This window comes from Dama dama, chromosome 6 (assembly GCF_033118175.1).
Source record: "Dama dama isolate Ldn47 chromosome 6, ASM3311817v1, whole genome shotgun sequence".
Classification (NCBI taxonomy): Eukaryota; Metazoa; Chordata; class Mammalia; order Artiodactyla; family Cervidae; genus Dama; species Dama dama.
The window spans coordinates 4,676,526-4,688,602 of record NC_083686.1 but is presented as its reverse complement, the minus strand read 5'-3'; the positions used below and the strand labels follow the sequence as shown (position 1 = coordinate 4,688,602).

Genomic DNA, 12,077 nt, shown 5'->3' with positions numbered 1-12,077 from the left:
CCTTACCTGTGTAGGCACGGGGCGGCCTGACTCATCTGTGACTCTGACACTGGGGAAGTCCACAGTCAGGGTGATGATGGTGGTGATTGTCCAGGCCAGTGGGTTGTAGACCACTGCAAGGCGTCCCCCAGGCTCTGGGCCTGCAGACAGAGAACAGGCTCTACTCCTGCCACCTGACCCACCCCTCACCCCTGGTGCCCCTCGGAACAAGGGAAACTGAGGCAGGTGAGACCAGCCCTGCAGAGTCCAGGGGGAAGGACAGGCAGACACATGGGCTCTGACATCCAACCGCTTCCTCATCTGTTCAAGTCGGGTCCTGGTTCCCAGGCGGGGTGGGGGAGCATGCCCCTAGAGATGAGGGTCCTTGAGCTCCTCACTCATCTCTCCTTGTTAGCCCACTTTAATGGTGAGAAGACTGAGGTCCAGAGTGAAGGGTTAGGGGTCCAAGGTGACCCATGTCCTAAGGCCTTCCTCCAAAACTTGAGCGCTTGGCAATGTACAGACAGAATTCTCTGGAGCTTGAAGGGTCAAGATCAATCACCAAGGTCAGCCCTGGAGGCCTCTTTGGTATGAACCTGGATTCTCTTTCTGCTCCTTCCCCACCTCACGTGCCCCAGGCTATGACCACGTCCGATGACTCCCAGATCCCTGGACACGGCACACACTGTCCAGTCTCTGGCTTCTGCCCAGGCAGTTCTCATGGCTGGATGCCTTCCGGGGCTCTCCACCAGCCCCTTGCTTGGGGAGCTGCCCCCATGAGCTCATGGGAATGGCTGGCCTCATCAGATACTTGAAGGACCCAGTTCTACCTCCCTTTCTATGACCTTCATTCCCTCCCGACCCCAGTCCCTGTGAACAGGATTCCAGTCTGCTGCACCCCTGACCCCAGGGCCCTTCCAGAGTCTGAAGGTAGGATGAGACTGTACACAGATGCAGATTGGAGGTCAGAGCTGGGGAGGGGAGGGGCAGGGAGGGGAGGGGAGGGCACAGTGACAGAGGGTGAGTATGGGCCCTGGGAAGGTGGGTGGGCCACATGATCCTGCAGGGAGAACACCTATCTCTGTTGGCCCAGGATTTGCAGGGGTGAAGCCCATCAGCTCCAGGCAAACGGGGTGACCACTCATCCTCTACCTGTGAAACCCGCGAAGTCAAAAGAACATGTGCACCTGTCTGCAGAGCTGCACAGCACAGGACTCCTGGCCCTAATCCTTCTGGTGTGGCCCTGCTCAGGTCCATAACCTCTGCCTTCTGTGTGTGTCCTCAGCAATGAAGTGAGGACAGTGACACTTCCAGCTTTTCAGAGATGTGAGGTGCTACACTATATTGTGTGAGCAGTGTGCTTGGCAACATCCAGACTGCGTTAGCATTTATTCCTGCCTCTAGTTGGCATATCAGCCTTTGCTGAATCACAGAGTGGAAACGGCTCAGTGAAGTGAAGGCACCTGCCCAGCTCACACTGAAATGAGAGCCTCCCCTGGACAGAACTCGAGTCTGAAGTTCAGGTGTCCCAGTCCATTCCCTGATCCTCAGGCTCTCTTTTCAGGCCGGGGCAGACACCCGCCATAGCCCACTGTGCCCCCAGGGGCCTTGCTTACCTGAGTGGGCTGGAGACCTGTCCTGGATGATGGAGGCCATCAGCATGTGCACCCCTTGCATCCCAGTGCTCAGGTGCTCCACAAACATGTCACCCACAGTTGGGACATGAGTCCCGGTGATGGCGTCGTGGTGCTGGACCTGGGCCCCCACAGGAGCAGGACAAGAGTGGGATCAGGCTAGCCTCTGCTCAGCACCTGCTATCCTCACACCCACTGGGTCCTGACTCCCCCTCCCTCTCAGCAGGTGCGGTTGGAGAATTGGGGGGTTCCTCCCATTTTACAGAAGAGAAAACCAAGATCAGAGAGGCTGATGATCTTGTCCAAATGTTGTTGAACTTGGGAAAACACATAACCTGTGTCCCTGACCCTGGACAGAAGACAGACCTCTGGAAAGGACCCTGCCCAGCTTCCCTCTGTGACCCAGTCATCCCAGAAGTGCTAACCTGCTCTAGACAAGCCCCACACCTGGCTTGGTGCTTCACTACACCATGTAGGGTGGATGACCTCCTCTTCCCAGAAGGGAAACTTGAGTCCCTGTGAGGTGAAGCCACGTGTCCACAACCCTGATGGATGCTAAAGTCGATTCCATCATGCCCCACGCAATGAGTGGTCCTGCCAGCAATTCCCTTTAGTGATTAAGAATGTCATGGGCCATGTGGCCCATTTCTGACTGGAGAGGAGACAAGTTATAAGAGATCTTGGGTCTCATTTTTCCCTTCTGCACAGTGGGGAACAAGTAAGATGCAGATTTATGAGCAACTTCATTTGTGTCAGCCACAGAGCCCACAAGCTTATGAGTACGATCACATTCAACTGTCCCATCAATGTGCTGAGTAAGCCTGTAGTTCTCATTTTTCAAGAAGGAAATTAGAGCTCAGAGAGGGAAATCCTGAGCTCATAGAGCTGAGCTGGGATTTGAATCCAGCCAGGACTGTTGGACATCAATGCTGCTCCACATTGCCCTTTGTGCTCTGGGACAATCTGGCTTTAAATCTTACTGAACCAAAGCTGAACCCTGGCAGGCCATGGTCCTAGCCTTGAGGCATCTTCATCATGCATGGTCTTGTGACCAAGGCGACCTCAGTGTTCTCATCTGTAAAAGGGACCTGTAGTGACCAGGGACAGGGAGGAATGCTGGCCTGGGGGGGTGGGGGTGGGGAAGCACACAGCCCAGGAGGGTCCATTCCTGTCCTGTCTCTGGGAGGCCTTGCGTTACCTCGGAGACCGCCCAGCGGAGCTGCTGGAGCTGCTGCAGGCCCCAGGCCGGGTCCAGGTATGGATGCGGAGCCAACAGCACATGGCGTGTGAACATGGACTCCCCAGCATACAGCAGAGCGCTGGCTTGCCTCGCCAGCACCTTGAGCCCACTTCGGGAGGCGTAGAATCCAGTCCAAGCATGATGCATGTCTAGGAGCAAAAGGCCAGGAGTGGGTGTGAGGGCCTGCCCACGGAGGCCCCTGATCCCCACCTGGGAAATGCTGAGGAAGATGAGGTCAGAGATGGATCTGCCTGGGTCCCCAGGGACACAGCCTAGGCCAGGGGGTGATCTCAGGGCTTCTGGTCCAGACAGGTCAGCAATGGTACAAGATCCCTGGAAGGCCTGGGCAGCTGGCAGGGTCAGGCTGGGCTGGGGCAGGCCTGGAGAGGCCCGAGTGCTGAAGGACTGTGACAAGAACAAGAATCCCAGTGTGCACCTGGGTCCCTGGGATGCCCTGTAGGGAAGGGCCCTGGAGGACTTCAGAGGAAGAGGTAGAGGGATGAGGCCAGGAGGTCAGGACACAGAATGGAAGGGCTGGAGTGCTGGCCGCCCCTCTGTGCCTCTGAGGAAAATCAGGGTCTGGAGAGGTATGCCTTCGAGCGGGTCCCTCTGGTTGTCCATGGGGGTGGGCTGGCATGGCCAATGGGAGCTGAGATCCCTGAAACCACTCTCCTCACCCTGGACACAAAGGTCATGGCATGACGAAGTTCCCAAGGGGCATTACCTACCCCCACCAGTGCCCCACCGGAAACCAAGGCTGCCTCTGGACATCACTCAAGCCTCTCTTGTGAAAGGAGGGAACTGGGGAAGGATCAGTGGACAAAATTGAGCCCGCCTATCCTCTGTCCCCACCCCAGGTGATCCACGCGAGGCATTCGGGTGAGGTTGGGCTGCCTGTGACCCAGCGGCCCTGTGAGCTCCACTGTCGGGGCTGAGCAGCCTGGGAAACCGCCTGTCACTGCTTTGGTGACCTCTCTCTGGCACCGAATCCCCCCCCTACCCCCGAGGCTCCTACCCGAGGAATAGGGCAGGAAGTCGTGGTGGTCTCGGACCTGCCAGGCGACTTGGTCAGAGTGCACAGCCCGGAAGTAGTCGCCTAGCGTGGCGTACTCCATTGAGAAACTGAACTCTGATGTGTTGTTATTGATGTATTCCATTATAATGTCCATGTTGGCGAATTGCAGCGAGGCATTGAGGAACTCCCTGTCACATCCCTGCAGCCAGGGGACAGAAGCAATGCCCAGCCCTTCTAGGTGCAGAGCCCAGCCTGCACAGGGAGTGCTCCTCTTATCCCCATGGCCACCCCTCTCTCCCCATGGATGGACCCTGAAGCCCTCCACATAGCTCATTAGCTCTGTCCTCTGGGAGCACAGCAGGTGCTCCATCCAGTTTGGCTGTGACCACAATGGTGACTGGGTGTCGGGCACTGTCCCCCAGGGGTGGCTTTCATTATAAGACAAATGCAGTCAATGGAGCAGGTCCTGTCATCATCCACATTTCACAGATGAGGAAAATGAGGTTCAGAGGGGCAAGTCTCACAGCCCCTGAGTAGGGAGCCAGGATTCAGGCCGAGGCCTCTGCTCCCAGCACTGAGAAGGGGAAAGAAGGGGAGAGCTGGGGAGGAGCTGGGGCCTAAGTGGGGGAGGGGATGCATCAGAGGTGGAGACTTTGGGGGTGATCCAGGGTGGGGAAGGAGCTGGTAGACTGGGTGAGGACTCAGGGTGCAGGGAAGGAGGACTGAGCTGGGGCTGGGAAATCCCACCGCCTGGATGGACACTGGAATAGTTAGAGGTGGACACAGAATCCTGGTGGACCCAAGTGCTGGGGTCAGACTGAAGAGAGCAGTACCTGCGCAGAGCTGAGGAACCAGGGCCTGGGACCCCAACTCACCCAGGGCCAGAGGACGTGTGGTGTCCGGAACCAGGAGGCTCGAGTCAACACATTGTTCAACAGGAGACTGGTAAAGTTTGGGATGCTGTCCTCAGTGACAGGGATTTGTATTTGGGGGTACAAGCCATTCAGGGGTGTACCTGGGAAGATGACTTCGCCATCCCAGTTAAATCCCTCACTGAGAGAGAGAGAGGAGCATTAGGGGGCCCAGCCCTGAAAAGGACAGCAGCACAATGTCTGGGAGGCAGGCAGGGCTCAGGGAGGCCAGAGCATCGGGGCCTCTGTCTCCCATCAGGGGGTGGACAGGGCAGCGGTGGGCGGCAGAGAGCTGCGTGGACAGAAGATGCCCCCGCTTGAGCCCTGTGGCCACTTGGGCACCTCACTCTGATCCTACAGGGCACCCAGAACCTGCTAGTGAGTCCCCCTTGCCTCTTCTCTCAGCTGCCGCTTCATCCCACCTCCCCTGTTCACGAGGGCTCAGCCCCCACCCACGGCCTCGAGGAACAGAGGGCAGAGGGGACTGGATGCAGGGCCCCCCACCAGACAGCCCACAGGAGGGCTGGTGCCAGAACTCGGAAGCCTCAACTCAATTGCCTGAGCCACTCCAGCTGCCCCATGCTGCTACCGCGGGGCCTTGGCTGGGTGTCCAGGCCTCAGCTGTTCTTCCTGTAAGATGGGTGCTCAGTGCGAGCCCTCAGGGCTGGCCATGAGGGGCGTAGCTGAGCTGGTCGAGGGAGGGTGCTGGGACTGGGGCTGGCCCGAGGCAGGTGCTCACGAGCAGTAGCCAAACTGGTCCAGGACGTGTGTGAAGATTTCTTGCTGCGCCGACAGGGATCTGGACCCCCGCCACACGAACTGTAGATCCTGCAGACCCGGAGGGAACAGGGTGAGGCCCAGGGGTGATGCGTCTGCCGGCTCCCCTCTCCAGACCCGACCCGAGTCTCCTAGCTGCCCACACCCGCTCCTCTCAGTGGTTCATGGTCAAGATCTCCCTCTGCTGCCCCCTCCTCTAGATTCCCACTGACCTCGCAAAGCCATATTGGTGGAGGAATTGGCCCTCCAGACGGTGCCTGCCTGCACTTTCATCTGACCCTCCTCAGGGCAGGACTCTCTGCCAGTGTCTGCCAGCTGGGCTATCTCTGTCTTGCCTTGAATGCCCCCAGACACAGGGGGCTCATCACCATCACTAAAGGTACAGCAGCGTTTTTCAGTTCTGATGGTGAGAAAGTGGATGAGTAGATGCTGCTCACCACTCACCTGGTTTTTCTGCATGGCCTCCTTCAGGTCGTAGTCGATCCTGGAGATGACGTGGGCATTGAAGCCCGCCAGGGCAAAGAGGGTGGGGGTCGTGGCAGATGCACCAAATGGGTCCACCTGCCAGGAGAACTGTGGCCGGACCCCAAATGTTTCATAGAGAAACCCGTGTCCTTCTGCAAAGAGATAAGTTTCGTCACTCCCTCAGGGCCCTATGCCCTTCTCCAGGGTTGGGATGCCACCTAATAGGCAAGGAGGGTCTTGTGAAATAGATGCTAATATTAGGACTTCTTCCCAGAATCATTGGTCTATTCACATCTTTATCCATAGAAGCAGGAATCAGGGTGACTGCAGAAAGTCCCATATTTGAGATGCCATCGATTTCAGTTCCCCAAGGGTTGGTGGAGAGCCTGTGTACACCCCCATCTAGAGCAGGGAACGACGCCTCTGGTGGAAAAAACCATGTATGTGGGTGCCGCTGTTTTTTCTCTTACAGATGGGAGCTAGCAGTTCCAGAACCACTCCTTTAGATTTTTTTTTTTTTTTTAAATGCTGGGATTTGATCCCCAGGGGTTAAAAAGACATGCCTGATCTTCTTCTGTGATACGGAATGGTCATGGTATCCTTTGAAAGATGGGGACTCCTGGCTGAAGCGTCTCTTAACTACGATATTGTTTCACAACTAGACTGATTCTGAGGAAAACAAGAGAAATGGGTGGCAGTGCCATCTGTGTTGCCCCTTATACCTCTGCGAGACATTCCAGACTTGTCTCCTAAGGGTAGAGATTTGGGTGTGAAACCTACAGCTCCTTCCTCTTCTCCTACTTTGCCCCTGTATCTGGGGCTCCCAAATGAACAGGCTGAGAGTCAGCTCCCTTCTAGGAGGGGTTGCCTCAGACTCTGTAGAATATTTAGAGGATCCGAAAGGTACATGGAAGGCTTTATGACACTAACTTTACCGTATGACCTTATGTGGCGAGACGTAGTACATGTCTTGGGAGGGACGCTGACTCCTGACTCAAGAGCTTGAGTTTTGGGGAAGCTGTTACTTTTGGAGATGAATGGCTTAAGGTAAGGAGAATGTGGGAACACAAAATAGCCCTCCTCTCTACTCGGAGCCAAGCAGTTCCCATAACAGACTCCCTCTGCTGCATGTATTCTTGCAGGACTCAGGCGACTGTACACTGACTTTTAAATATGATAAGTTGGCTGACATAGAACAGGGAGAGAAGGAAACTCCTGGTAAATCTCTAGATAATTATGGGAGGCTCTCTACAAGTTTACTGATATTGACCCTGAAAGTTCAAATGGAGAAATGGTCTTAAAAGATAGATTCCTCACTCAGTCAGCTCCAGATATCTGCCATAAGTTACTAAAACAGGCATTTGGACCAAATCAGTCTTTAGATAAACTGTTGCAGCTGACTCAGACAGTATGTTATGGTAGAGAAGATGAGGAGGAAAATAGGAAAAAAGAGCCAGTCAGAAGACTGATGCCCCAACAATGGCTGTTAGACCTGCTCTGAAATAGCCTGAGAAAAATGCCCAGAGGGACCCAGGTTCAAAGCGATGGGCTTGCTATTACTGTGGAAAGGAGAGGCATCTCAAGCGAGATTGCCCTCAGGCATCTAAGCTGCCTTCGGCTCTATGTCTGGTCTGCAGAGGAACGTACTGGAAAAGACACTGCCCTCTGAAGTGTAGGCCTGAGGGGTCAGACTCTCAAGACAATCGTGACTAAATGTGTCTTGGGTCCCCACACAAGCTCCCATCCTAATTACCTCTGAGGGACTCCAGGTATTAATAACTGGGAAGGGCCAATCAGTCGATTTCCTTTGGACACTGAAGAATATTTCTCTGTGCTCACTGAAGCCCCTGGTCCTCTTTCCTCCCAGGCCACTACTGCAATGGGACTGTCAGGACAAGTCATGTGCTACTATTTCAGTCATCCTTTAAGCTGCAACTGGGACTCTGCTGTTTTCTCACAAATTTCTGATCATGCTGAAGTCCCCCTCACCCCTTCTGGGGAGGAATATACTGAGCAAGGTCCAGGCCTCTGTTTTCATGAATATGGAGCTTGCTCTTTCTCTCCCATTAGTTGAACAAAGTGTAAATCTCAAAGTGTGGGCTGATGGAAAAACTGTGTGTTGAGCACAAAATGCTGTTCCTGTCTTTATCAAGCTCAAAAACCCTCCCCCATTTCCACATCAAAAACAGTGCCTACCAAAGCCCAAAGTTAAGGAAGGTAAAGCCAACCATTAAAAATGTAAAAGAACAAGAACTATTAATTCCCTGTAAAAGTCCATCCAACACTCCTATTTGAGGTGTAAAAAAAAGTCAAATGATAAATGGAGACTTGTTCAGTTCAGTTCAGTCGCTCAGTCATGTCTGACTCTTTGCGACCCCATGAACCACAGCAAACCAGGCCTTCCTGTCCACCACAAACTCCCAGAGTCCACCCAAACCCATGTCCATTGAGTTGGTGATGCCATCCAACCATCTCATCCTCTATCGTCCTCTTCTCCTGCCCTCAATCTTTCCCAGCATCAGGGTCTTTTCAAATGAGACAGCTGTTTGCATCAGGTGGCCAAAGTATTGGAGTTTCAGCTTCAACATCAGTTCTAGCAATAAACACTCAGGACTGATCTCCTTGAAGTCCAAGGGACTCTTAAGAGTCTTCTCCAACACCACAGTTCAAAGGCACAAATTCTTCGGTGCTCAGTTTTATTTATAGTCCAACTCTCACATCCATACATGACCATTGGAAAAACCATAGCCTTGACTAGACGGACCTTTGTTAGCAAAGTAATGTCTCTGCTTTTTAATATGCTGTCTAGGTTTCTCATAACTTTCCCTCCAAGAAGTAAGAAACTTTAAATTTCATGGCTGCAATCACCATCTGCAGTGATTTTGGAGCCCAGAAAAATAAAATCAGCCACTGTTTCCACTGTTTCCCCATCTATTTGCCATGTAGTGATGGGACCAGATGCCATGATCTTAGTTATTTGAATGTTGAGCTTTAAGCCAACTTTTTCACTCTCCTCTTTCACTTTCATGAAGAGGCTCTTTAGTTCTTCTTCACTTCCTGCCATAAGGGTGGTGTCATCTGCATATCTGAGGTTATTCATATTTCTCCCGGCAATCTTGATTCCAGCTTGTGCTTCCTCCAGCCCAGCATTTCTCATGATGTACTCTGCATGTAAGTTAAAGAAGCAGGGTGACAATATACAGCTTTAACGTACTCCTTTTCCTATTTGACTTGTTCAAGATATACAAATAATAAGTGCCTAATCCTTATACTTTATTGTCCAAAATTGCTGAAGGAGCCAAATATTTTTCAGTCACTGATTCGAAGGATACTTTCTAGAGTTAAATCTATATTAAGTCATCCCCTACCTATGACTTTAAGACAAGAGACAGTTTTTAGGAATCACAGGGTACTGGCCCATTTGGATTCTGGGTTATGCAGAACTTGCCTGGCCTTTATATAAACTTATAACTGAGACTCAGCAGGTCCAAACTGACAAGCTGGTTAGGTCCCCAGAAACTCAAAAGGCTTTTTAGACTCTTCAGACTGCTCTCTGGCAGGCTTCCGCTTTGAGCTTACCCACTGGATCAGAGTTTAGTTTGTTTGTTACTGAAAAAAAGGCTATGGCTACATTGCTTAAAGGATAATAGATGCTATTGTTTTGTTAATGCCTAAAGCTCCTAAGCTTATTAATGGAAAAAATCTTACTGTACTGACTTCTCATGATGTAAGTGGGATCTTAAACTCTCAAATTCAGAGTGACAATGACTCCATCTTTAAAGCTGCTGTAAGTCAAGGCGTGTCAAAAGCTCAAGGGATAGAATATCACTACACTGTTCTTGGAGACCCCAATCTTCAGAAAAAGTTACAAAGGCTAGTGACATTATTAAGAGGCATCCGTGTAGGATAACTCAGGAAACATGAGACATTTGGTTGAAAGTTCTCCCCATAGCTTTAACCAGGGCTCGAACTGCCCCTAAGAAGAAGGACCTGTCTCTATGACAGACAGGTTTGTGCACAGATATTGTCATAGATCCTGAAGCCTTAAAATAACTATGTGACTCATCTTTCAACTTTTCAACCTCCTCATCAATTGAAAGCTTCCCATGGTGGGTTTCTCTGCTTCAAGAAAAAGACTTTCTTCAACTCTTCTTGATCTGATGACATCAAACAATTCTAAGAAGGACTGATATAACATATTGTACCTTAACTGTGGACATAATGTAACTTTTAATTTTGACTTATGTTTTAACTTGGTTTAATGCCTATTTTGCCTTACATCTGAAACTGTTAAACAGGGTTTGTTTCTAACTGTCTGAAAGTTTTTAAATTACAAGTGGTTGTCCAGGCTCCTACAAGTGCCACAAACTCCTCTAACTACTACTTGGGCCCCCTGGATTAGAGACCCTTAATATGAGGGTGAGGAGAATATATTATGTCAACAATTTAGGGACAATGCCCCTCAACAGCAGGAAGTAGTTATGGAATGAAAATGATGCCCCTTGCCCTTGGCAACATAATTCTCCCAAAAGAAAAAGGGGGATTGAGACAGTCAATCCCTGGGCAGGTTGATCAGAAGTCCAGGGTCCCCAAGGAGTAGACACTGGTCTGGGGCTCTCAAGGAGGAAATAGGGGTCTGGAGTTCTCAAGGAGGAGGAAAGGACAAACGTTATTTTCCTTATGTTTCCTTACTAAGGATTATATAACAATAATGTATCCTGCTTGAGGATATGTATCTCCTTCCTGAAAACCTTCTGACAAATCCCGTTATCTTAAAATGTATATTATGGGATTGGATCTAGAAAGGTCTTTACAACCTTGAGACATTCTTTTGATTTACTGTAATAACCAATTAAAAACTATTCAATTCCCTTGCTTAGACTAGAGAGGGGGGCACTCTCCATCCCCCTTCTGATGTTTATCAGAGGCTTCCCTTGTCCCTTTACATACTTTAATAAAACTGCTACACAAAATCTCTTGAGTGATCAAGACTGGTTCCTGGTCCATAAGGTAAACCTTTGCCTTCAGAAATCACCCATCTGGTATCATTCACAGTAAGCTATCAAGTAGGCTTTAGCTGGCCAGGCTCCTCTATCCATGGTATTTCACAGATAACAATACTGGAGTGGAGTTTTCTCCAGGGGATCTTCCTAACCCAGGGGTGGAACTCACGTCTTCTGTATTGATAGGTGGATTGTTTACCCTTGAGCCACCAGGGAAGGCAACCACCCCACCCAGTTAGGTCAGGGTAACAGACTTCTACCTGGCGCCTGCATTCTCAAGCCTCCCACGGATGACAGACCTTGTAATGAGGTTCTGAACAGTGCACGTGACCAGAAGTGAGGAGCGTAGTTCTGGGTCACCTTCTCAAAGATGCACAGCCCTCTTCTTTTCATTCCCCACCCCTTCCCCAAAGGAAACGACATTTCAAGGGGGTGAGACACCTTCGGCCATGTGAGGAGGGCAAGGACACCCTACGGGATGCATAGCAAACACCCCAGCAACCAGAAGCATCATTGCTCTGTGAATCAGAGCCCCCTGATGGCTCAGAACAGCCTGCAGTGTAGAATCGCCTCTCCCCGACCCCATCCCTAAGAGAAGAACTTTCCTTCTTGCTTGAGTCACGGTCACTCAGTCACCTTCATTGCATCAGAACCAGCTTCTTAATGAATACAATGACCAGGTCAAGATTGACCTGCCTAGGGAATGGAGGGTGGGGCCAGAGTGCCGAGGCCAAGGTGACTGACAGGATGAGTTGTCACTGTTTGTCAGAGGCTGAGTCGGGTCCAACTCTTTGCATTCCCTTGGACTGCTCATATCAGGCTTCCCTATCTTTCACTTTCTCCCAGAGTTTGCTCAAACTCATGTCCATTGAGCTGGTGATGCTGTCCAACATCACATCCTCTGTTGCTCTCTTCTCCTCCTGCCCTCAATCTTTCCCACCATCAGGCTCTTTTCCAATGAGTTAGCTCTTTTGTTCAGGTGGCCAAAGTATTGGAGTTTCAGCTTCAGCATCAGTCCTCCCAAAGAACATTCAAGGTTGATTTCCTTTAGGA

General features: G+C 51.2%; 1 protein-coding gene across 1 annotated transcript in view; it reads right to left on the bottom strand.

Moving 5' to 3' along the window:
• LOC133058670 (epididymis-specific alpha-mannosidase-like) overlaps positions 1-12,077 on the bottom strand; it is a 39,003-nt gene that overhangs the window by 11,662 nt on the left and 15,264 nt on the right. The window contains exons 4-10 of the mRNA XM_061145548.1: positions 6,001-6,173; positions 5,519-5,607; positions 4,744-4,921; positions 3,869-4,067; positions 2,812-3,002; positions 1,587-1,734; positions 7-134 (exon numbers count right to left, since the gene is read on the bottom strand). Of these exons, the coding sequence (XP_061001531.1) occupies positions 7-134; positions 1,587-1,734; positions 2,812-3,002; positions 3,869-4,067; positions 4,744-4,921; positions 5,519-5,607; positions 6,001-6,173 (1,106 nt within the window). The remainder of the gene's footprint in view (positions 1-6; positions 135-1,586; positions 1,735-2,811; positions 3,003-3,868; positions 4,068-4,743; positions 4,922-5,518; positions 5,608-6,000; positions 6,174-12,077) is intronic.